Consider the following 27,192-nt stretch of genomic DNA (forward strand, 5'->3'; position numbering starts at 1 on the left):
TGCAACTGTCTGCTTTTGCTCACAGGATCGTCTCTGCCTAAAATGCCTGTCCACACTTCCCACCACCACTGATCCAAGGCTCAATTCAGCCATAGATTCCCCAGGAAGGCTGTGCTAAAATGTTCCCAACTAGAAGACATCAGCTGCTCTCCTCTGTGTCTGGCCATACCATTTTTAATTTTAGTTATATTTACATTTTATTATAATTATCTGGCTTCTCTGCCTTTGCCTTTTCCCCTGCCTTCTGCCTAGGTACACATTTTGTGGATGAGAAAACTAACCCCGACCCTAACTGTAACCCTTCCAGGAAAAAGAATGATCTATGACACAGTAGAGTATGTGTAATTTCAACATATTTGGTGTTGGTGGTCCATATATTTATATAATTATTCACATTCTTTTAAGCTTTGTGTTTGTGGTGGGGAGCTCTTTTTGGCTTTTTGGGGTGGATGTTGATGGTGAGCTCTATTAAGGCAGACCATTCACCTGCTTAATGAAGACATCATGAATCTTAAGAAGTTACTTCCTCAAGCCTTTTTTATCTTCTCATTATACTCCTAAGTGCTCTTTCCTTATTTTGTTTCTTCTCACATGCTACTTTACATTGCTAGAAGGATTTTCTTAAGGCTTATGATCATGTCACCTACATGCCCTTAAATAAATAATTAAAATGTAGGCGTGTCACAGCTTAGTATTCTCTGCCTATTACAATCTGGCCCCAGCCTACCATTCTGGCTGACTTTTCCAAATGCCCTCAGTCCAATTTGGCTCCAGTGAAGTTGAACTTGTCAACACACTCCATCATTCATGCTGTCCCCTCAATTTAGAACACTCTTTCTTCTATTATTACAAAACCAAATTCTGTCAATATTTTAAGGCCTGGTTAATGTCTTGTCTTTTATATAGCCATTACTGAGGTTTCTACCTACATGCAGTTTCTTTCTTTTCCTTCCAGACTGCTTCATATATACTTAGCTTGTGGGATTTTACTCTCCCCTCCCTTATATTATAATTATTTTTGTGCTTCTCACATAAACTCCTGGAACTTGTTTTCCCCAGCTGATACATGGAGATAAGCATATGGATCGTATGTGTAATAGTAATTCTTTTAATTTTAAGCAACAAGTATGACTCCAAAAGGGACCATATTGGAGGGATAATGAGCTATTTTATGGAACCAACTTGCACCTTCCCAAAACTCTAATGAGCAGCCCAGAAATCCATTTAAAACAAATAGGCTTCTCTCTCTGATCTCAGCTGTTCTGTGCACATCTCTCAATCTTTCTTGTTGCGGACCTGTTTTCTCTGCCTTTTCTATCCATACAGTAGAGATTACTTAACTGGAGCTCCCACTTGTTCTCAGTTACAAGTGTCCTTGATTTTCAGTTCCCCCTAAACAGAATCTGATTGGTCATTTTGGTCAGGATCAAACATAGCCTACTGGCCCTGGCCATTTATCTCCAAGCAGCTATGAGCGTAAGAGCCTAGAGGCAAAGGAAAGGGTTATCAAACGTTCACCTGGGTGGGGTTAGAGTAAAGGACATTATTAGAGAATTGTGTTGATGGTGCTCTGAGAAGACACAGAAAATGTGTCTATTATAGGATTGTTGTGAGGATCAAATATGATAATTTGTGGTAGAAGAAGTATAGCATGTGGTACCTATGGTCAGACTATCTGGATTTGAATCCCTGCTCTGCCGTTCATCAGCTTTATGGCCTTGGGATGCCCTGATGCCATTCGTCAGCTTAATCTCTGTTTACTGTAGTTTCTTCATTTGTCAAACTGGGAAAGTATAATAGTAACTAATTATAACGTTGTGAAGATGAAGTTCTGAAGTGTAAATCCCTATCACAGAAATTGGCATATGATGATCACTCAGTAAATACTACTTATTGTTAAAAAATTATTTGCATAGTTGCTAGTCTATCATTTGCATGAAATAAAGGTTTGTTTCCAACCTCTTATACTTGCCTTTATTAAACTATAATTTCTTGAGAGTAAGGACTCTACATTGTACACTGCTGTATCTGTCATAGCATATAACGTGGTTTCTTACACATTTTAGACACAGTAATTGGATGGATGGATGGATAGATCAATGGATGGATGGAAAGAAGAAGAAAAGGGGGGAGAGAGAGAGGGACAGAAGGAGGAAAGAATAAAACTGACCGTTAAATGCACTACGAATTAGAAAAGCAGATTTGGCTGCTTTGTTCATAAAGGATATCAACCCACAAACTTGGGGGCAGAATAGATAAAATAATACAACATATATCTGACAGAGTGATAACTGACTGTGCTCTGCTCTACAGATCAAAATACTAGCTATGACTGTCTGGTAGTGAGATAAGATCGATTTCTCAGTTTTGTGATTGACTGAATATAGCAACTGATGGTTGCTATATTCAGATGGTTGTTATAAGACAGCCTTGTGTTGTAGCTGCACCTAATTAAAACCACTAGATACCATAATTAAGATTATTGAAAGTTTCATTAAGACACTACTTAATTAACAGGTTATTTGCTGTATGATCTTTAAAAATCTATCAAATGGTACGTTTTATTAAACTACAGATTCTATTTATTGAGCATTTTCTTTTAAGCCATTTCAGATGTAAAGTCTGCAAAAGTTATTGTTGACTTGCTAAGTAACTAGTTGCAGTGTAGATTCCATTTTTGTTGCTGCCCAGAAAACATTAATTAAATACTTGGGCCTGATTAGATTGTCTGCCCTCGGGATGTAGATGCATAAAATCACCAGAATGGAAGGGAGTGGCAGGGCAGTTTTTTATACAGCAGTGCGCTTGGGATTAGGCGAAAGTGAGTTCATGCCTATGCTGTTACCTCACTAGGATGGTCAAGGCAAACACAGCCTGCAGAATAACACCCATTGACCATAGCTCCAGAATTGGCAAGGATAGATATTTCCAAGGTCAGGAAGATGACATGATTAGTGGAGGGACACGTACACTGAGAACAGATAAATCTGATTTAAGATCCAGATATGTTGCTTTTTAACTGTATGACTCCAGGCAGGTCCTTGAATCTCTCTACTATGCTTCAGTTCCTTCATTTATTCAGGAGTAGGCAAACTTTTTCTATAAAGAGCCAGAGGGCAAATATTCTAGGCTTTGCGTATCACATATGGTCTCTCTCACATATTCTTTGTTTGTTTTTGCTTTTTTTTTTTTTTTTAAACAACCCTTTAACAATGTTAAAACCATTCACACCTTGAGAACTGCGCAAAAATAGGCTGCTGGCTGGTTTTGGCCCAGGGGCAGTTTTCTGACCCCATATGATTGTATTATTGAGATTTCACTTTTAAGCAGCAAATACCTGGCTCAGAGAAGTGCTCAATAATTATTGGTTCTCCCAAGTATCAATGAAGCTAAAACTTTTGGTCAGCTTGAATTGTACCATAGCTGTTATTATAAAGGTGACCCAACTCTGTTCCCATTTGTGCCTCAGGATTCTCAGCTGTACACAGTTCATGGCTCTTGCTACCTGCCTCCCTAGTGCTTTTAACACAGACGTATATAGTCAATATACAGCCATTTATAATTTCTCCTGTCCCAACCCTGCTAGCCTTATTTCTCTCTCTACTTTTTGCTCCCAGGGTTTCAACCATTATGAATTACTTGCTGTTCCCTATATACAAGATTTTCTTATGCTTTTCCACAAGCTGTTCCTTGTGATAGGACCACCTCACTTTCTCTGTTGACAAGTTTCTACATGATCAGTTCTTATCTGAGGCATCACCTCTTCAAAGTAGCTTCCTGTGATCCTCTCCACTATCAATTCATGCTCCTCCCCAAATCCATCTTTCAGTCAGGGTTGGGACATTTCCATGTGATTCTGTCTCACTCTGTTCACACCTCTGATACTCTGATCACACTGCATTATAACTGCCAATAGTCTGTCTTACCTACTAGGCTGTAAAGTCTTGGAAGCCAAGGATTTTGTTCTTTACCCCCCTGTATACCCAGCACCTAGGACAGCACCTGGCTCAGAGTTGATATTCAGAAACTTATTTAGGGTTGCCAGATAAAATACAAGATACCAGTTAAATTTGAATTTCAGATAAACTATGAATTTTTTTTTACTGCAATTATATTATTACATAGGACACTCATACTAAAAAAACCAAAACATTGTTTATCTGAAATTCAAATTAAATTGGATGCTGTGTATTTTTATTTGCTAAAACTGGAAACCCTAGTTTGTGAATGAATGAATGAATGCCATTCTTTTCTGTATTACAGCAATAAATCATTTTTATTAATTTATGCAGTTTTCAGATTAGAGAGTAAGCCATATTAGAAAATTTCATCAATGTGATCTTAAATCCTTGATTGCACTTTGAAAGCATGTTTTTATATTAACAACAGAGGGACTTAATCACTATTAAGAGATAACTGTTAATCCTTGAGGAACTTTCCAGATTAATAGAAGAAGCATGGCAGTTATGATGGTTTATCAGTAGGTAAACAAGAATAAATAGAATCTATTGAGGTTAGACATGCTATAATAATAATAATCATAATGACAATAATAAATTATGAAAAATATTATAGAGAAAAAATTTGTTTCCCAATTGCTAGTGGATATATTAAAAATACAATCACAAAGCAATATTAAATATATATTAATTATTATATACATACATGTATATCTATATGAAATGTTTTCTGTATACAAATAGAATTGGTAACTTAACCTTTTAAGAGCTCCAAAGTGTCAGCCTAACTGTGGTTAAGGGTGTTAAGAAGCAGATGTCCCTGCTCAAAAAATACCTTCCTTGGTTTGTCATCTAGTCGCTATAATTGCTGCCAATGAAAACGGGGCAAAAGGCAGTGTTGTAAGTGACACTGGGAAGATACTGTGTCAAGTATTTTTACTTGCCCCATCTACAAAGCTGGTATCTCTTCAGTGTGATCAGACTGGGCCAGCTTAAGTTAGCTCTAGCTCTGCTAATTGGGGATGGCTATGTGATGAGGCTTGAGGGGTGGCCCAGGGATGGACAATAGCTACCTATGCACTCAATACAGACTAGGCCTTCCAAGAGAGTGAAAGACCTCACCAGCCTCTCTACCCAAAAATTGCTTGTAAGAGTTAATTTCCATTATTTCATATATTTATTTTATGACAGGTAATTCAGGTACATAGTATAAAATTCAAAAGCTACAGAAGTAATTTCCCTCTTTCCTCTACCCTTTAATCATACATTCTCTTCCCTGGATATAATTACTTTTTCTAATGCATCCTAAAATAATTCATGCATTTTAATGTATGCTTATTTGTGTGAGTGTGTGTGTGTGTAATTTATATAAATGAAAGCATATTATACATGGTTCTGCACTATGGTCTTTTCACTCAAGATATCCTGGAGATCATATTCATATAGGTTCTCTTCAGTTCTTTTAATTTTTTTAATATTTCCTTGTCTTATTGTAGAAAATTTTATTTAATCAAGTCTACATTGGTAGATATTTAATTTATTTCCAACATTATTACACACAATGCTCTTGTAACATCCTGTTAATGTCATTATTTCCCCAAACCATGAATACGTATGTGAGATAAATAATTGCAAGAAAAATATTAAAAAATAGTGCTGAATTGTTATACAAAGCTGAATTGTCTGCAAAGGTTATACTAGATTATTTTCCTACCAGTAGCGTATTCACATGCATTTGCATTTCTCTCACTGTAGTAAATTCAATACCCTGTTTGTTTTTTCTAACCAACGCCAACTGAGGAGTTTAAATTGTATGCAGTGGTTTGACTTTAGCACTTTTTATTCAAATTGGCCTTATTATACATTGGCCTTATTATACATTAGCCATGACTCTCCTTTCTTTATCCATTAAGTTGTTTCTTCTGTTTATTTTTGATTCAAAGTTAATCTTTGATTTGGATGAAATTATAGCATATTAGATTAATTGAAGAATTTTGTTTAGAGAGCTAGCTCTTTATTCAAATAATGCAAAATGTGAAATATTTGATGAGCAAGTACCAAAAGAAAGCGATCTTTTACAGTTTATTTTAATATTCTAGATATTTCTCTTCCCTAAAAGAGCCCAATTAAAATCTCAATATAATTTTTACCAGTCAAAATAATGATTTTATAAACATTTATTACATAGTTCTTGACTTCTGATCATGAGACTCTATTATTTCAAATGAACATGTCTGATTTCTATGTGAAAATACATTTTTAGTCACAGATAAAAAATGTTACTGTGAAAATCTATGCCGTTAATATTCTGCTTACATATTCAGATGGTAGATCACAATTACAGGATTATGATACCCTTTTTTATCTAAAGAAATATCCTTCAATTTGGGATGAATTGTCTCAGGAGCATTGAAAACCATAATAATTATTAGAACTTTTAAAAAGTGTTCCATGTTGGTAAAACTAATTACAGAGGAGAACAGAGCAGTGATTTCAATCATCATTTCACATCTGAAAAATCAAACAGAGAATGGGACATTTTCTCAAGGTCACCCACTAAATTGGCAATAGAACAAAAAATAGGAGACACTCTTCTGGCATGTTGTCTAGAATTCTTTATAGGAAAGGACACGCTCCTGGCTTGAAGGCACTTTATAAAGGCAATAATCCTTTGAAATATGTGACCAAGGAAATTAACATTCATTTCAAACATGCATCAGTTGAAGTTTTAGTACGTTTTTACCAGTCATCATTTGAATATGTTTTTTCCTCTATTTTAAAAATAGGAAAACAATTGAAGAATCATTTTTCAGCTCTGTGGAATACAGATGAAATAAAGAAAAAGGAAAATACCACGCATTATTTTATTCTTGAAAGTACTCGGCTCATGAAACACCCATGGAATAATTTGTCTATTAATGTCTTCTCCTGAAATTCCAACTTTGTTTGGCCAATTACATTACAAAATTACATGCATCATTATCTGAAAAGAAAAAACAGCAATTAGATTTATTGATCTCTTAATCCATATTATATTATGAAGTATGGTTCAAAGAAGAGGAAGCATAGTGTTAAGAAGAAAGTGAGTGTTTGACTTGAGTAAATGAATAGAACATTATTATAATGTACTCCAGGTTTGATTTTTTTTTAAATTTTAATTAGAGTAAAATTCTTTCTTCTTTCTTCCTCTTCAATGAAAATACCTGTAAATCATTCAGAAATAGACCAAATAGGCCCCTAAGAAAACAATGGCAATGTAATATCTAAATCTGTACTTCTGAACAACTAATAAAATAATAATAAGGAATAAATGAGAACAACAAACTCTTCTTTCTCTCCATAAAATACACTCTAGGGAGACATTCTTTAAATTTGTAAGACTCTACCAAAGAGTTTAATATTTGAAGCCAGAGCACAAAGTAAATACCATTTGTACTCTAGCAACAATAACAACAGCAAAACACTAGAACTCGGAATTTCTTCTGTGGTTCTTATCCTAGTTACAATAGAATGGACAGATAATTATCTTTAATGACTAGATAGAAGAGCAAATGCCATCAATCATATCAACATTCAGAGGAATCACATGTGGAATATGGAAGCAATATGGATTACTGCTGAAGTCAGTTCAGTTTATGTCACAAAGGGAGCACAACAGAAAAGAAATAGCAATATATGTCCCTCTGCCATTGCTTTTCCATCCCCTTTCACTTTCACTAATTCCATGTATTAGGTTGAAACATGAAATTGCCAATAATTGGCCATTTTAACCTGCAAAAACAGCAATCTTTTTGGTTCAATCTAATAAATGTCTATGTTCATTTGTATTGAAGCATGCCATAGAATGCAGAGTTCATAAGTCACATCAAAAATTCACTATGCCATCAACCCAGCAGAAGTAATATGAAAAAGGAATGTGAAAATTTAGTTCTTCCAAATTCATCACTCTATTTATTGTGACCTTGCATGGGTATAGATCCAAAAGGATTTGCATTCTCTCAGAAAGTGAATTAATGCAGTGAATAGAAATATCCACCTATGTTACCAGAAAGAATAAACTTCGGAGTTACTTTATTGGTAACACTTATCATTTCTCTGCCTAGAGAAACATCCTCTTTGAGGTCATGTCATGAGTCCCTGTTATCAATGAAAAAGCAGAGACTGCCTTGGGTGGACTCTGGAAAATGTATCTAGTTCAAACTCAAGTCTTTGTTCGTCATGAGTTGACATATATTCCTGATAATACATTGATTTTTATGCATTTGTTTTTTCATTACTCCTATATTCTACATTGGAAGGTTCTAAAGGGCAGAGATCATATTTTCTGTTTAGATATATTCTTTAATATATGGATTTCCATACAGTAACATTTACTTTAATAAGTGTAAAGGACATCAGTGTTTTAAAATGACTCATCTAAAATTATTTCCTCAATACTTTATTTAATACAAATTGTTTCCTCTGTTTGTGCTTTCCACCTAATTTTTAAGATTTTATTAATATGGTAAAGGAAAAAGGTTTCCCTTAGTCAATCTCTTTTGAAAAGTGGATCCTCGGACTAGTCTACAGGATCTGAATGATGGGACCCTGCCTTCCTTTCTGGTTTCTCCTGGCCCCTGCCTTCTTTTACTCTATCCCTGAATTTCAACCTTCTTTGTTTTACAATAAGTTATTTCCTACCTCAGGGTTACTGCATGTTTTTCTTTCCCTGACTCATCTTGGTAATTCAACTCATTTTGGGGCGGGGGGGGGGGTGTCAATTTTTAATGTCCTCAAAAAAGGCTGTCTGTCCTCTGAATTGCAAAATGACATCCTCTCTATTAGATCTATGTTTGCATGCTATTTGATCAGCATTTTTTTGCGTACTAATTTAACTTCTGTCCCAACTAGACCATAAGGTTCAGACATTCAGAATATAATAGCCCTCAGTAAATAATTGTTAAAATAAACATTGACATTATATTCATGAAACATGTGAATACTTAAGAATAATAAAGTGTTTGAAAGATATTCACCAAGGTGTTAACCTTAGTTATCTCCTGGCAGATGGTATTATAGTATTTTTCTATTTTCTCTCTTTTTTGTTTGTTTAACTACATATTTTTTTCCGTGTTTAGTATGTAGACATATTTCTTATGTGGATTTTTTTTCCCTTTAAAATGCTACTGAAAAATCATGGAAGTTTGCATGGATGAAAGTTTGAACTGGACTAAACGGTTCTTGGAGGAGCCACCTGCACGTGCACAGGCATGGAGATGATAGCTGGCGTATTGTAAAGAGACAGTTATTTGTTGCAGGTGCAGCAGAGGATAGTCTGTATAGTGCCTGGAAAGGTGAGAGGTCAGTTAGTGGAGGACCTCAAACTCTAAATGACAGTATAGAAACTTTTCTTTTTTCTTTTGAAAGTTCTCATGCAGAGAACTGACATGACTGGATTTTTATTTGAAAATGTGCAACAAAGTGAGATATGACTTAGAGGAGGGAGAGAGTGGTGGCAAGGAGGTCAGTTATAAGGCCTGATCAGCGTTCCAGGGTAGAGATGGTGAAGGCCCAAAGTAAAGCAGTGGCTATGAGAATGCAAAGCAAGGATGGATATAAGAGATAAGGCAAAGATAGAACTAGTATAATCCATCATAGGCAGTGATGGAGAAAGGAGAGTAAAAAAATGAATCTAGTCTTTTGAGCCTAGGCAAATGCAAGAATGGTGATGTCATTTACCCAGGTAGGGAACCCAAGGAAAACAGTGGTTTTGAGGTTAAAAGAAAATGAGTTAGGTTTTAATTAGAGGTTGCAATGGAACTTTCAGACAAGGGTGTCCAGTAGGAGAAAGGTAAAGTTAGAAATGAAGACTTAAAAGTCATTAATATAAAACTAACAGCTGATGCCATAGGATTATGTGAGATTTCCCCACTAAGAAGAGTTGGAGCAATCAAAAAGAAGGCCAAAGAAAGAATTTTGGAGAAACGCCTATTTTCTAGTGAACCAAGGAAGAGGATTCAGGAAAACAAACTGAGAAGGTAGTGTCAGAAAACAATTGGGAGACTGATTTAGAGTAGAATTTTAGGAAAGGAGGTTTCTTGAGAGGAACACTATCCAGAAGGGTAACATGCTTTCTAGATGTCAGAGGATCCTAAAGTGACAACAATGATGATGATGATGATAGTTAACGTTGATTGGTTGCTTACTCTGTGCCAAGCTTGGTTAGAAGACAAGTGTTTATTTGCATTAATTCATTTTACACTTAGTGTATGTGTTCTATTGGAGTGTGGGAGTTATAAATCATGTTAGAATAACTTCATGACTAAATAGGAAGTAGAGTCAGTGAATGGCCTGATACAACTTTTTTTTCACGACACTTACCTCCTCTGGGACCAAACTTTCAAATAGCACAGTTGAATTTGCCACAAACTCTGCAATTCTAGTTCGTAATTAATTCAAAGTCTAATTTCAAGTGGCTCTTGGATGCTTGTCATAGCCTATCAGTTTTGAACATCCTATGTGTTGTAGTATGATTGCCTTTGATTTTGAGATGAAAAGGATTTATTTTGTCCTAAGTTTAACTGTGGACATTGCCTGTTGCACTTGAATGAGAATGAAGGGCTCTGACCCACAGTTGCTGTAAGCTGTCAAGCCATTGGAGTAGTGTCACTTTCCGTCAAGGTTGGCACCGAGGGAATGCTAGGACTCTGATGACAGCAGTCACATTGCTCTAGAGCTGAAAAGGGAGAGCCTCTCCTGGAACAGTTACTTTGCGTAAACTGTTCTGCTTTGGCCTCGTACACTCTGTGTTCCCGGAGAGAGATCAATGCACTATAGAGTTCTCTAGCAGCCATGAGACATGAGAGAATTGCTTCAGAGAGAGAAGAGTCAATGTAAACCCTTGCTATGGATTATTCAGATACTGACAACGACTCTACTTTGGGGTACAGTGATGATGAAGATTCCAGTCATGAAGTTCAGAGAATATCAGAGTCAGTGCACAGAAAACCGTATTTGCAAATATTTTTGGATATTTTTTCATGCTCTATGATTTCATTGAAAGGAATTTCTAACTCCTCCAAAAATGCTTAACAAAAGAACACTACTAAACTGCATAGCTTTTGTTCATTAATCAATGGCAAGTTTGTGAAATATCTGTTAATTTGCCAAACAATAGCTACTTCTGCAGTAGTACATGTTTATTAATTGTCATGCTGAAATAAACTAATATACAGGTACAGAAATGAATGAATATGAGATTTTTATTTTTAAAGACAATGTGCATGTTAGATCTGGCCTGTTATATAGATACATGGAGCTTTACCTACTATAAAGAAGTGTGCTGTGCTCAGAGGCAATATGTGTTTGGTGAAAGTTTTAAGTATATTAGACATTATCTTAAAATTCTATTTATAAAATTCTCTTGCCAATGTTTTTTCAAAGTCTCATATATTATTCTATTAGAAATTATCAAACACCCTGATATGCCAAAAAGTAAAACTAAAAGAAAGCTCAGTTTTTTAAAAGGAACATTATCTCCCTCTTCTTTTCCCCATGTCTAAACTAGTATTACATGAAGCCCCTGCTACCTTGGCACATGTTCTGTGTGAAACCAGTATCATAACAGCTATGTAGATACGTTACATAGCTGTGGAGCTATTAGGACATCCCTGTTTTATGAGTATTTAATATTTCATATCTCAGTCCAAGTGATATTTGTTTTTACCATGGTCCTTGGTCCTATAAAGGAAATGAGCACACACAGTAAGCCACAGTATTGTCAGCTTATATAAATATATTCTCTCATCAGAGGTTTCTACAATCTCTCCTAAAATAAGGGATTAATATATGTCAATACTAGGTCAGGTAGCATTTTTCCAGGAGCAAGCTCTCTGGGTACGCAGGGATGGCATTTCCAGACACCTGCATAGGCAGGCATAGTGGCATTAAACATCTTAAGTAGAAATGCAATAACACTGTAATGGCAACATGAGTTTGGCATTGAATGAACTTGGCATTGAATGAACTTGGCATTGAATGATTTTCTATTGTTATATAACACTGTTATAAAGCAACATAGCAGGGCTATGACATACTGTGGATAGGAACTCTAATAATTTGAGAATCAAAATGGTTTATTGATTTAGCTTTGCAGTTGGGCACCCATAAACATATTAATGCTGCTTTTTAAAATAGTTAAATATAATTTTTATACTGATGGGCAGAGAGACATTATGAGTGCTTACTGCTCAGAGGTCATCCTGCAGTAGAATGAATTTAGAATAGTTGTCAATTTAAAATCTTATAGCAGAGGGTATAGGCAATGAACTGTTGACAAAAGAACATGGGCTTTGGAGCCAGACAGCTCTTTGTTCAAATACCAAGACTGCGACTCATTAGCTATGTCTGTCTTTTGGTGTATTACATAACATTTATCCCCAAGTGTAAACTTCAGATAAAATACCCACCCTCTGTTATATGCATTAACTGAGATTTGTGCAGATGGTTTAATACAGTTCCTGATATATACTAGATGCTCAATAGATGGCAAATATTATAATCCACTGTTTAATATGCTGTTTTTTCTCCATGTTATGCATCTTTTTTGTTTTGATACATATCACATTACTAGGTACTGAGCCTGATTGTAGGCCATAACTTACAAAATTTCCTTTTTTAAAATAAAATATTCTCAATTTCTATTGACTATGTCACTTTTCTGATCTTTGATTTTTCACCATCTACATTTTAAAATATCTATTTTCTTTTTGTTGCAAGGAAATTGCATTTATTTTGAAAGTATATCCAATTTAGACCAGATAATATGATACAGTTTTAAAATGTTGGACATTTGTGATGAAAGCATTTTTTAAAAATTCATATGCATGGAAAATATGTTGAAAATGAAGCATTATTTTTCACATGTTATATTTTTAAAGACTCTGTGGGCAATTTTAAGTTGTCAAGGTAGAAATATATTTTAGGGAAAGTTAGTTTTCTATAAAGCTGTGATAGATTTTTTAAAAATACACTAGCAGAAATTTGTAGTAACATATGCTGCCATGAGCAGTCTCCTAAGAAATAAGTCATTCATACAATTTATGAGGCACCTGATGGGCATTACTGATGATTTCTGTCTGTTGTGTCCACTTCACCAAAAATTACTACATAGAAGTAATAATGGACTTGAAAATATATTATCTATTTCTATGGAACAGAAAGAAAATCCTCACTTTGTTCTTGGGTAGTAGCATTTCATAAAATACCAGACAGCGCCTCCACAAAGGCAGTATTGGTGATGAGAAAAATTAGAAGTAATGAACGGCAGGACCCACTGCTCTCTCTGTGCTAGGCATTGTGAAAAACATCATTATTGCATTTAAGACCATTAAATGGGCACTGTTATCATTCCCATTTTTATAGATGAGGAAACTGAGGCTTTCATAAAGCGTGTATACCTTGTTTTGTAAAACTGAGATAGTGTGACTCCAAAGCCTGAACTCTATTCTTCCCAAGGTTTCAAGATTCCTATCCACATACTTACTAAGCAACTCATCTGTTCCAGCCATTCAGTATAAAATGGGGAGCAAAACTAGCCATGGACCCTGCCTTCATAACATTTAATGGAAGGAGGATAGAGCCATTAACCAACAAATAAATGCATAAATTATAAACCGTGATAGGTAGTTGGATGGAGAGGTACACAAGGCCGTGAGAACAGATAAATAGGGAACCCAACCTAGTTAATTCAGCATGGCATCCCTGAGGAAAGGGGCACCTAAGCCGAGATCTAAAGGGTAAGCAGGTGTGAACTGGTCAAGGAGTTGGAGAGGAAGTTCCTAGGCTTAGGGAAGGCTTGGTAAGAAGAACTCATGACGGGAAGGAGATCTTGTGTTCAGTCGTTTAGAGGAGCCAGTTTGGCTGGAAGGTGGAGGGTTTAGGGGAGACACTGGGAGGATCATACTGGAAACTGAAGAGATCGAAATAGGAATTTTAGAATCAGAAGCGAACTTTGTATGGTAGGTAGATTAAAAATATACAATAATCAATAGGTTTTTTTCTTTAATAGCAATAACCAATGAGAAACAGAAATGGAAAAGGAATGCCGTAAGAGAAACTGATAATATAAAACACCTAAGAATACTTTTTTAAAAAATGCTAGGAAAAAGATTAAGTGAAAAAGATTAAGAAAGATTAAGACATAAAACTAGATCTGAACAAGTGGAGAGTCATGCTGTGCTCTTGCAAGGAAAAGTAATATAATCAGAAAGTTCTTCTTCTGAAATCAATGTAAAAATGTAATACAACTCTACTAGAATCCCAGTGTGGGTTTCTTTAGATGTGGAAAAATGATTTTAAAGTCTTTATGAAATGTGAATGCTTAAGAATATCATCAAGATATTTCTGAAGAAGAATTTTGGTAGGGGAAACTGCTTTTCCAAATAGTAAATACGAATAGTTACTATAAAGCAACTGTAGTGGTAGCAGCATCATGTAGCAACAGTGAAAGACAAAAGGATCAATGGAAAAATATAGTTCAGAAGTATCTGTGAGAACTTTTTGAAAGTTCTCAAAGTATTTTGAAAAAATAAAAATCCACTGGGAAAATCTTTATTTTCAAGACTTTAAAGCCTGATATTAGAGACATATGATGTTTCAATTATGATTTTTAGATGGTTATTAACACCATATTATTTCCTATGTACATATCTCTGTAATGTATTTCATACTTATTTTTATCATTAATTATATTAGCTTAGAAATTTTACCTTACTAGGAAACAGTGTGTTTCAAGTATAACTTAATATTTCCATGACAGTGGTACTATTAAATTTTTAGTAGCTCAAAATGAAATGTGAATGTTAATTTACCAAATCCACCTTTGACCACTGGATAAGATGAGATACCATGGCAGATTTACAAAAGTTTAAGAGATTGATAGATATTCCTGCAGTGACCAATTAGATGCTTATAAAGGAATAGTATGTATATACATATTTCAATCAGAGTGATTAAGATTTGTTGAATATTCTTGAACAACCATAAGCTCTGGTATAGGTGAATAACTGTTTATTATAAGTTGCCAAAAGATTGGTCACATAAGTACAGAGTCTCCAAAGTAAGAAAATGATTAAAACAGGTCCATTATTCTCAGGGTAATAATGATAAATTCATACACAAATGGATTAGATACTCAAGTTTCCAGAATTATATCTTCAGGTCTTTTAAAAAGTTTACCTATTCATGTTCATTACTGTATTTATCATCATCCAATTAATTCATTAACTCCCCAAATAGCCTAGGGAATAATGATATAAAATTTTGTTTCATTTGTGTAAGTGAAACTTTAAGTTTGAAAATTATAACTACTAGATTATAATTGTAAGATTTGTGTGATAAATGACAAGAGTAATATGGTTCCTCAGGACAAAGAAATTTGGAACATGAACAAAGCTTAAACCTGGAAGTGCAAAAAGTGCAAAAAGAGTATACATAGTTTAACATGTGTCTTGAATTAATCATAATGAACACTTTTCTTTGATATTAAAGGGTGTTTTACTTCAATCTCTCTCTATTTTTTGTATAGGGAAGATGTCAGAACAGCAAACGTAATTGCTGCAGAAGCTGTAACCTGCCTTGTGATCGACAGAGAGTAAGTGCCTTGCTTTCTTATGCATATTGCACACTCATATCAGTGACACACATAAGTTCCTGGAATTAGACATCGCTCCATGGAGCTATTAATACCTGTTTTATATCTTTTTATTTAAAATGAGTTCTATATTTGATTCGCATTCCCTGTTATTCTTGGAAGTGGCTCACTCTGCCATTCCAACTTTGTGATCTTTAACAAGGTATTTAACCACTATGAACTTCACCTCAGCTCATTTGGGAACTGGGGATAGTGCAACATCATAGAGATATCGTGAGGATTGATGAGAACACATGAGAAAAGCATGTGTTCCAATGTTCATTGCAGCTCTATTTACAATAACCAGGACATGGAAGCAACCTAAGTGTCCACTGACAGATGAATGGATAAAGAAGATGTGGCACATATATACAATGGAATATTACTCAGCCATGAAAAGAAACGAAATTGAGTTATTTGTAATGAGGTGGATGGACCTAGAGTCTGTCATACAGAGTGAAGTAAGTCAGAAAGAGAAAAAAAAATACCATATGCTAACACATATATATGGAATCTAAAAAAAAAAAAAAATGGTTATGAAGGACCTAGGGGCAGGACAGGAATAAAGATGCAGATGTAGAGAATGGACTTGAGGACACGGGGAGGGGGAAGGGTAAGCTGGGACGAAGTGAGAGAGTGGCATGGACATATATACACTACCAAATGTAAAATAGATATCTAGTGGGAAGCAGCCGCATAGCACAGGGAGATCAGCTCGGTGCTTTGTGACCACCTAGAGGGGTGGGATAGGGAGGGTGGGAGGGAGACGCAAGAGGGAGGAGATATGGGGATGTATGTATATGTATAGCTGATTCACTTTGTTCTAAAGCAGAAACTAACACACCATTGTAAAGCAATTACACTCCAATAAAGATGTTTAAAAAAGAAAAGAAAAGCATGTGTCCAAGTGGTCTTTACCCAGGAGACACTTGACCAATGTTATTCGTGTAAATTTTTTTAAAATAATAATTATTAATATTTTTCAAATATATTTATAATTTATAAAATATTTATAGTATATTTTATAATTATAAATTATTTTATGTTTATATAATATAAATTTATTATTATCGTTACTAGGAAATGGACTATTCCTTGAGCATGTTTTAGTTTTCTCCTCTATTCTTCCGTCCCCAAATTTCTAAAATAGAAGCATTTAGGAAGACACTTTTGGAGAAGGCATCAGTTCTAGACATAGGCGTATTTAGGGCCATTAAAAGTTTGTTCAGTGATGCTGCTGCCTGTTCTTCTCTTTATTCTGCCTTGCTAGCCCCATTACCTGAATGCTTTACAGGTTAAACTATTATTGACTCTCCAGTAGCCTGAGTGAAATGCATGTCTACTGTCTGGAAGCAGTCCTCCAGATGTTTTCTCTTTGCTGTGTATGTGGATACATTTATCACAAAAGCCAAGTGCCTGACCCAGGAGAAGAACCATAAAGCATCCATTTTAGTGGAGCCATTAGAGCTGGAATAGGCTGTGAATGTCAGTGTGGAATGAAACTGAGGGGCAGATATGATCAGTTCAGAATGGAGGAGTTGAATGTTGAGCTCAGGGGGCTCTGGACGTAGAGGAATCCCACTTGATTCACAAATCTCACTTTTGCATGCCCCTCTGTGCTGGATCTCTAGAACCAGAGCAGTGGCATCATTGCAGATTGATAGCTATATCCATGAATATTTCTGAAACAGATATTCTTCACCTGGTTCCCAGAAACAACAATTACGTGTTCATTCTTTCTTTCATTTGACTAACGTTTTTCTGAGGCTGTAGCACATATGAGGCATTGTTAAGTGCTGTGACAAGAATCAAAGGAGCAGCACAGATCCTGGTTTGGGGGGCTAGCTTCTAATAGAGGAATTGTGGCATTTATACAAATAACCATCATGCAAAGCAGAATGCAAGAAGGGTCCACAGTGTACTGTGGGGGTCCATAGAAGGGAGTTGACTACTTCTGGGGAGAATAAGGGAAATCTTCATGGAATAAATGGTTTTATTAGATAAATCTGTAAGTATAGGAGAAGCAAGATAAATAGAGTGAATAGCATAAGCAGTACTCAGAATAGAACTATGAGCCATTTCTACTGGCTCAAGGGAGGCTGTGTAAAGGGAGTTGGAGGAGGTGTGACAGAAACGTTCACAAACATGTAGGGGCTGGTTCACCAAGATTACCAAGTCGTGGGAGAAGGGTGACTTTGACAGTTCTCTGCAGCCAGATAGTGTCACTAGAACACTGAGAAGGCTGTGTAAGGTGAATTAGAGGGAGAGGATAGAGACAGAATAACTGACTGGCAGTCTGTAAGTCCAAGTGGTGATCATGAGACCATTAATGGGAGGCATACATTAGAATGAAGAGGTAAACCCAGAGGGCTCAACACTTGACTGAATGTGAAGGCTAAGGGAGAAATTAGGGGTGTAGTCAGGATTAAGAAGATCTAGAAGGAGTGTTGAAAAAAAATTAGTTTGGGAGGCATAATGATTTTTCACTAAAAATATAAGAAATTTGACATACAATTTGGACACTCAGGAACGGATGCCCTGCAGGAGGTAGAAAATGTGGGACAATAACGCATTAGAGTTAACTTAAAATTAACTTAAGAATTGCTGATGGGGCTTCCCTGGTGGCGCAGTGGTTGAGAATCTGCCTGCTAATGCAGGGGACACGGGTTCGAGCCCTGGTCTGGGAAGATCCCACATGCCACGGAGCAGCTGGGCCCGTGAGCCACGATTGCTGAGCCTGCGCGTCTGGAGCCTGTGCCCCGCAACGGGAGGGGCCGCGATAGTGAAAGGCCCGCGCACCGCGATGAAGAGCGGTCCCCGCACCGCGATGAAGAGTGGCCCCCACTTGCCGTAACCAGAGAAAGCCCTCGCACGAACCGAAGACCCAACACAGCCAAAAATAAATAAATAAATAAATAAAGTAGCTATAAAATTAAAAAAAAAAAAAAAAAAAAAAAAAAAAAAAAAGAATTGCTGACATAGAGTTAACAGCTGAAGCCATAAGACTGGATGGAATTGCGTGAAAGGATAGAGAAGATAAAAGGACCAATTTTAGAATTTGTGGCAATTCTTACATTTAAAAGTGAGGCAGGGGAAGAAAACCAGTGAATAAAACTGCAATGTTAGCACTCAGAGCAGTGTAGGAAACCCCAGAAACCAAGAGAAGATTTCGAGAGAAAAAGGATAATCAGCAGCATTAAATGCAAGTGAGAAGCTGAGAGGCATAGATAGAGAGAAAAGGGCAATAGGTTTAGTAACCTGGGAGAAAAAAAATTTAATAAAATGGTGAGAATGGAATCCAGATTTCAAAGAGTCAGTGGGTGCTGAGGAAGTGAGAGCAATGAGACTAAAGGGTTATTTCTTTCAAGAAATTGAGTTAAGAAAAAAAAAACGGGGGGTGGGGGAATAAGGGAATGCTTGATGGAAATGTGTCCACAGGGGGAGGAAACTGTGGGCAAACAAGGAAAGGTAACTTGGAGAATACTTTTTAAAAATTTTCTGGAAATAGTGAAAAAGAGGAAAGAAAGAAAATTTGTAGAGATGTAAATAAGGAAAGTTATGGGAACTTGGATGGCCTTAATCTTGCCTCTACAGCATAAAGCAAGGGAATCTGGTGAGGGAAGAAGTGACACTGGGGCTGAGGGTTTGCCAGCTGACTGGGGACGGATGGGTAATCGTATCAGTTTATATCTCTACAGTCCTTTGTAATTTATGAATTTCCACATGTATGAGATCCCACCTGGAAAAAAAGATAGGATGTTTAACAAAAAAAGAAACTGAAACCCATAAAAGTTTAATAACGTGATAAGGTTTCATGGTAAATGGTAAAGCCCAGATTCATCAAATCAGAGAAACAAACTGATGGGACATGGTGAGTCATCTAGTGCAGGTTCTTCACTTTAGTTAACTGAGATCCCGAGAGATGAAGGAGCATCAGGTAGCATCACATACATACATTTGATCTCATCCATTCTCTTTTCTCAAACCTAGTCATATATAGTGTGCAGTGGGGAGTGTATGGACTCTGTCAAATAAAGCTCAATACTGAATATTTACTGCACCATGTTATGAGAATATGGGCAAGTTATTTAAATTCTAAGTCTCAGTTTACCTATCTGCAAAATGGGATAATGTCACCTAAATTATAAAATTGGTTTGAAGATCAAACAGTTTAATTCATATCAAGGTCCGTGCACAGCACAAGATGTGTAGTAAGCACTCAATAAATGTGCCCTTCCTTTTCTTAGAGAAAGTATTGGAATCCCTTGGATGTAGCAGTTTTTCTCTCTAATCAGCATAAGTTTATCTTCAGGGGTATACACAGAAAGGATACCTTGAGGGAGGTCCAGCTTTAAACATAAATATAGAGAAGACAGCTTGAGTCTAGGGCTCAAGAGGTGCATTTCTGTACTCATGAGAGGAGTTGGGCTTCTCACCAAATTGATGAATTCACAGCTTAAAAAATCAAACTGTAACTGAAGGATCTTCTCGTAAGCCTGTTGGTGGTACTTAATTTATGGCCAATTAGGGGAGCACCAGGGCTTCATCCCATGCAAACAGATGGCGGATGTTAGAACTGTCAACAAAAGGAGCTTCTTTCAAAAATTTGCAACTGAGGTACCATGTTACATAAGCCAGTGATTATGCTTTATCATTCCAGAGGGACAGCAAAAGAACATTATTGTAACTAATCATGCATGTCAGAATTTTTTTTAAAAAAATGCTCATTGACAAACTAGAAAATGATAAACAGGTACATGGTTTTCTCAGGAAGCATTCTCTGAGGATGCGTTTCTTGCAGCCTAGTCATTATTTTAATAATTACCCAGTCGATCTGCAGTCTTTCTAAAATTCATGAAAATTGACATAAAAGAATATTAATCTAACAGAACAATCTATTTCCATTAATAAAGTTCTTGAATATATAAAACACAACTAAGAATATTTAGCATCTCTTGTTTTGGAATCCATGAAAAGAAATAAATACAAAAGTAACTATATCATTGTGTTCCTTAATCAGTTATGCAATGTTTACTTGTTCATTGGCATGGTAAGTTGTTAATGAAGCTAGGAGTTCACGTAGGATAATTTATTTTTTGACATGTTGAGATCATTTTTAAAGACAGTAATATAACTACTAGTAAATATTCAAAGAGTTACATATTTTCCCCCAGGAAATTAAGATCTAAGTTAGAGTCTCAACTCTATCCCTGATTTATTGTGTAACCTCCAAGATGTAGCCATATTGGTTATACAAATTGAAACACTTTCATACTGGTTGGTAAATAACAGTAGTCTGAGCTCCCTGTGTGTTTTTCCCACCCCTCTGCTGCCTGGTGATCTGATTCCTCTGGCCAGGAATCTCCAGATCTCTCCTTGATCCAGCAACTAAAGGGAGCATCTGGCATACATCAGGACGAGTGTCCATTCTGATTGGTCAATTCCTGTGTCATACTGGCAACTAATTATTTTGACTAGTAATGTCAAGCTGAAATGACAGTTTATCACCAGGAGTTTTCAAACTTTTGTTTTACTAAACCCATTGTTTAAATAAAATAAATTAGAAAGAAAACAGGAACTTTTTTTGGCTGTCAAGAGAGTAAGACCTCTTAGTCTACCCAGGAGTCTTCCCTCTCTCTCTCCAAATCACTCACTCCACATGATTCTTAAGGCCCTTCATGAGACCCCATGAGTCACGAAAATGATTTACAAACCATGTATGACTAACCCTTACCTTTTTGTGACACTCTATGATATTTAATCATATTTTGGAGCCAGCTGTGTTATTGAGACAAACAAAGTCTGGGGGATAGAAACCAAGAACTAGCCTAGAGGAAGTGCAGTGTACTGGGGCATAAAAATGATGAGATTAGGAGGGAGTGTCAAATATCAGATTATTGGGCATTGGAAATGGCCGTCTTAGAAATTAAGGTATCTCTATAGATCAGAAAAGCCTAGGTGACTCTGGTTCAAGTTTTTACCTCCTAGAGCTAAGTTCACTTGTGTGTAAAAGACATATTCATACTATCTATTTAAAAGAGTAACAAGACTGTAGCATAGCCACTAGGCTAATGATTAGGAAGCAACTCATAGGTCTAAGGCTGGTCCCAAAACCTGTACAAAATAGAGTAGCAAATAGGTTACCAAGAAAGATTGGACATAGAGAAAAAGTCACTGGAATTGGTAAACTGAAGACTACTTCTCAACACCCAAACTGGAGCCTAGGTATTAAAACTGAGATTAGAGCCAGACTAGGAAATTTTAACATTTATTCAGAATAAAAAATGAATGCCTGCTTCCTGTGTCAGTTACTTGGGCTACTGAGATGAACAAGACACGAATTCAATACAAGTTTGAAAACTGAGTGTATAGGACCAGCTCAATTATATTAAATTTATGTTGCTGTTGTTTCTTTACCAGTGCTGGTAGCAAAACCTTCCTCTGTCTATTCACCCTATCCTCCACATGTAACCTGTTTCTAGTACTAGTTTCCAGTTCTTTAGCCACATCTGCCATCAGTCTCCAAGGATAGTGTTTCTCATCCTGGCCTCTACCCAGATCTCCTCCCCGCCTTCTTGCTTATGGTAGGTTGGTGCCTTCCTCCATTCCCCTTTGCTGTGGCTTATTTAGGTGTTCAACTCCAAGTTGAAAGTAAAATAAACAAAAATACTGAATCCACTGAAGCCATGCTCTGGGCTCCATAGAACAAGCACAGACCAGCCAGGCAGGAGCCAGGGAAGTCATCTATATCAGGACTTCGGATGTCAGAGAAGATGGAAACATATGGAAAAATAGTATTTATCCAACTTCTCTCAGAGGGGGCTATAGATGTTTCCTGGCTAAGGCTCCTGCTCAAGAAGGAAGAGATGATCACTAAACTTCCCCACAAAAATGGTGGGTTGTATTAATTGCAGGAGGTTTATTTTCTGAGTGAGGTGTGTAAGTATGAAGCCATAGCTGCATGACGTAAACCAGGGATAGGAAAACTTTTTCTGTAAAAGGCCAGAACATCAATATTGTATGCTTTGTGGGCTGAATGATCTTTGTTGCACCTACACAATTCTACCATTGTAATGTAAAAGCAACCAAAGACAATAGTAAATAAATGAAATGTCTTTGTTCCCATAAATCTGTTTATAGACAATGAAATTTGAATTTCATATTATTTTTAGAGGTCAAGAAGTATTCTTCTTCTTTTGAAACTTTTTTGTTCCTGCCACTTAAAAATGTACAAATTATTCTAAGCTAATGGCCGTACAAGAAACAGTCAGCGGGCTGAATTTGGCCTGTGAGCCATAGCTTTCTGACCCCTGACTTAACCAATATTAAAGAATTGAGTGCTGCCCCCAGTGGCCCTGTTCTGATCTTCCTCCGGATTGTGCTCAGCCTATCTTTTAAATATAGCAAATACACGAAGAATACTGGTTTGTTGTTTTGTTTGTTTGTTTGTTTTTATTTATTTTTGGCCGTGTTGGGTCTTCGTTTCTGTGCGAGGGCTTTCTCTAGTTGTGGCAAGCGGGGGCCACTCTTCTTCGCGGTGCGCGGGCCTCTCACTATCGCGGCCTCTCTTGTTGCAGAGCACAGGCTCCAGACACGCAGGCTCAGTAGTTGTGGCTCACGGGCCCAGTTGTTCCGCGGCATGTGGGATCTTCCCAGACCAGGTGTCGAACCCGTGTCCCCTGCATTGGCAGGCAGATTCTCAACCACTGTGCCACCAGGGAAGCCCCAAGAATACTGGTTTGACGTGCCTTCTGGTGTTGGTCCTCCCAAGGCCATCTGTCAACTTGCTTTCCCCTCACTGACACCATTCACCCTCCAGTTCCCTCATGCTCTTCACTTTACTCTTTTACACACCCCACACACACATGCACACTTTCTCCTTCGTCTTTTTCTTTTTTTTGGCCATGCTACGTGGCATGCAGGATCTTAGTTCCCCAACCAGGGATTGAACCCATGCCCCACTGACTGCCAGGGAATTCCCTGATCCCTGTACTTCTTAATTGCACTCCTGCATTCTCAAGGGCTTCGCTTCAGGCTTTTCATTAATTTGGGTAGTAGCTAATTAGAGATTAAGATGATTCTCTGTGAGTTATTTGCATTTTGATGACATACCCCTGAACACTGAAAAATCATGAAAATCCAGAAGATTTTAGAATTTCAGGTGTCATGGAAAGAGAGGGGAGGGACCGTATGGGAAGAATTTGGTGAGAGCAGAATCTTTCCAGCACCATTCTCACCCCACAGTTCTAACCAGGTCAGTCTCATGAAGGCCCATGCACCCAGTGGTGTGTGCCCCACCTAGGTCACCTGTGTCCTTGTCTTTTTATAGTTGCCATTCTGGGTCCACATGACAGGACTAAAGGGGCTCCACATGCCACATTGCCTGTAGTCACATTACTTAACTGATAGGGTGACAAATTTAAAATATTTCACAGCCTCAGCCTTTCCCACGGTCTAAGTATATTTTACTTTGGTTCATTTTCCAGAAAGAAATTTGAGGCGATGTGAGGATATTTGCAGGATGAGCATGAGAAAACAGGTGTGAATGGTGTCAGTTGCGATCATTTGGGCTTGTCTTTTTTATGGAGCTGTTATTGATTGGTGTGCTTTACAAAAAATTATTTACTAAGTAAGAGAGAGAAAATCCAGAAGTTTAAAGAGAGTCATTAATATTTGTTCAGTTTAATAATGGGAGTTGAATTATAGCATGCCCTGAGCAAGCATGATCTAACTACAAAATAAGCACATAGCCACTGGAAAAGGGTTATAATCCAGAGATAGTATTCATGGTTTAAACTCATAGAAAGAGATGAATGGGACTGCTCTTCATCATGTGTGCCTTTTCTAATGCTTTAAAATTGTAGACCCTCCTCCTGCTGCAAGTCATTAGAGAAATTATATATAGCATTACTGACTAGGGAGCTCATTGAGAAGGTCTGGTTCCTTGCTTCATCCACCCAAATAAAACTTACTGGTTACTGGCCTTATGTCAGCCACTCAGACATCTAATATTTGGAGAGCTTAGAGGCAAATGTGTAAATATTACACTACCTATTTCTATCCCTGTTGTATGGATAATTTCCAGCTCTAATTTGTTGTGTCCCAAACTCACTGAGGTTCTAACAGTATCCTTTGGTAACCTGGACTCTATTCAAACTAAAAGAAGTCCAATGTCATTAATATGTTGGTAGAGCATTAATCAAATTTAGCACATTCTTTTGTTTAAAAAACATTGTTAAAATTTTTTCAGTTGATGACCAGATTAGTCAAAAAGTCATAGCAGAAATTTAGGTTACAGTAGAGACAAGGAGTAGTCACAAACCCCAGGCCTGTAAGAGAGCACGCAGGGAAAACACTCCTCTTCCCCTATCCCTCTCTCCACCTTCCACCCTGCCCTGCTGAGACTAAGAACTAGACCTTGTTATGGCGAAAGGTTTCTGAAACTGGATATTATTGACATTTTGGGTCAGCTAGTTGGTTTTTGTGGAGGGCTGTCCTGTGCATTGTAGAATGTTTAGTAGCATCCTGACCTCTACCCACTAGATAAAAGTAACACTCCCCGACAACCCCAATGTGACAACAAAAAGTGTCTCCAGATACTGCCAAGTGTCCCCTGGGGGAAAATCACCCTTGTTGGGAAGGACACAGCCATGGCTTGCTAGATGGCAATAAAGCGCTCTGATGCCATAGGAGTAGAACTTGTGCCAGAAAGGTTCCAGGGAAAGCTGTTCATAACGAGGAAACCACCTAAGGGGAAGTATGCTGGGAAAGCTGCTGGCTGCTTAGTATTGCTGGCCTCCAAGTACTGTAGTAGCCGTACACTGGAGAAGCCACAAGAACCTACCAAGCTGACTGGAGCCAGGAAGCAAAATACTTTATTCTTGCAATATCTCCCCAGTGCCCTCTCCTGGCAAAGTTTCAGTGCCAGTTGGCAAAGAAAGAAATTTAATAGCCCAGATCCATTGTTATAGGGCAGTCAAAAGGGTGAATTTAGAGCTGACAAGCAATAAATAAATCAATAACCAGTATAGATTCCAAACCAAATCCTATTCCAAGGTCCAGAGCTATAAAGATAAATAGCAAAGTCTTTGCTTGCCTTGGAGTAACTCCTGATCAATACAGATGCATTAAAAATCATGAGAAATTGCCATTTCAGTGTGAAAAAAAAACTTGGGGAGAACTGAAGAGGGAGAAATGTGTTTTGCCTGTAGCATCCCAGAGGACTTGCTGGACAAAGTGATATGTGAGTCAAGTCTTTAAGTTTAAGTAGGAATTTTACAAGTGAAGACAGGAGGATAAATACAGCTCCTGCTGAAGGAAGAATGTACATTAAGATGAGGAATTTGGAAATGTCACTGTACAGTAAAAAGTGGAATATGGCAAGAAAAGAGGATTTATGGGTCAAGGAACTGGACAGTAAACTAGACAGGTGGTGTACTGGGAGATACAGTTGGAAAGAAGAGATGGGGACAGATTATAAAGAAATCTCCTAATATCTCAAACTAAAAGAATATGATTTTATCCTCTGGGCAATGAGGAACCATCAGAAGACAGTGATTATTGCAGTTTGTATTTGCTTTTGAGGGAAGGGAGTGGAAGATCGATTCCAATAGGATGAACTCAAGCAGGGAAACTACTAGGAGACTACAGTGACAGCCCTAGGGGTTGCTCACTAGAGTTTAAGAGTCTAAACTTCAAAGCAGATTTGGGGGAATAATTAAATATGAGAGGTTAAGAAAGAAGTGCTTCTGTCTTGGGAGATTTGGTGGATGTCTATAATAGATCAAAAGTTTGAGAGATAGAGCAGGTTGAGGTGAAAGTAATTGGTCGATCAGTTAAGGATATGTTAAGTTCAGACTGTCTAAGTGGTATTCAGATATTCAGATGGAGAAGTCCACTGACAGTTAGAAATGAGTTGTTTTATTTTTTCCTGACAATCAGATGATAAATAGAAATTGACGTTGGATTTCACAGTTCAGCACTTTAAAAATATTACAGTCACAACTTTGGTTTTGTTAATTACAACGATTGTTTTGTTTTACACCAATGAATAAATAATTCATTTTCCCCATTAATTCTTGAAGCGTTTCTATATTTCTGAGGCTTGCTTTTTTTTTTTCCATCAGATGTTTTAAAAACTGTTGTTTAGAGACTCAGCAATGCCTTTGGAACTCATAAGCCAGTTGTGTGAATGAATAAGAAAACTGTGAAAATTTTTAATTTTCAAATCTGAAAAATCAGTCTTAATTTTTTCAGTTAAAAAGGTAATAGTTGAGGGCTTCCCTGGTGGCGCAGTGGTTGAGAATCTGCCTGCTAATACAGGGGACACGGGTTCGAGCCCTGGTCTGGGAAGATCCCACATGCCGCGGAGCGGCTGGGCCCGTGAGCCACAACTACTGAGCCTGCGCGTCTGGAGCCTGTGCGCCGCAACGGGGGGGGCCGCGATAGTGGGAGGCCCGCGCACCGCGATGAAGAGCGGTCCCTGCACCGCGATGAAGAGTGGCCCCCACTTGCCGTAACTAGAGAAAGCCCTCGCACGAACCGAGGACCCAACACAGCCAA

The 27,192-nt window shown here is 37.3% G+C and overlaps 1 protein-coding gene across 2 annotated transcripts in view; it reads left to right on the top strand.

Moving 5' to 3' along the window:
* Positions 1 to 27,192, top strand: part of PRKG1 (protein kinase cGMP-dependent 1) — a 1,261,642-nt gene that overhangs the window by 1,108,648 nt on the left and 125,802 nt on the right. For both annotated transcript variants that reach the window (XM_057531141.1, XM_007182835.3), the window contains exon 8: positions 15,526 to 15,591. In XM_057531141.1, coding sequence (XP_057387124.1) covers positions 15,526 to 15,591 — 66 coding nt within the window. The remainder of the gene's footprint in view (positions 1 to 15,525; positions 15,592 to 27,192) is intronic.

Source organism: Balaenoptera acutorostrata, chromosome 16, assembly GCF_949987535.1.
Source record: "Balaenoptera acutorostrata chromosome 16, mBalAcu1.1, whole genome shotgun sequence".
NCBI classification, from domain to species: Eukaryota; Metazoa; Chordata; class Mammalia; order Artiodactyla; family Balaenopteridae; genus Balaenoptera; species Balaenoptera acutorostrata.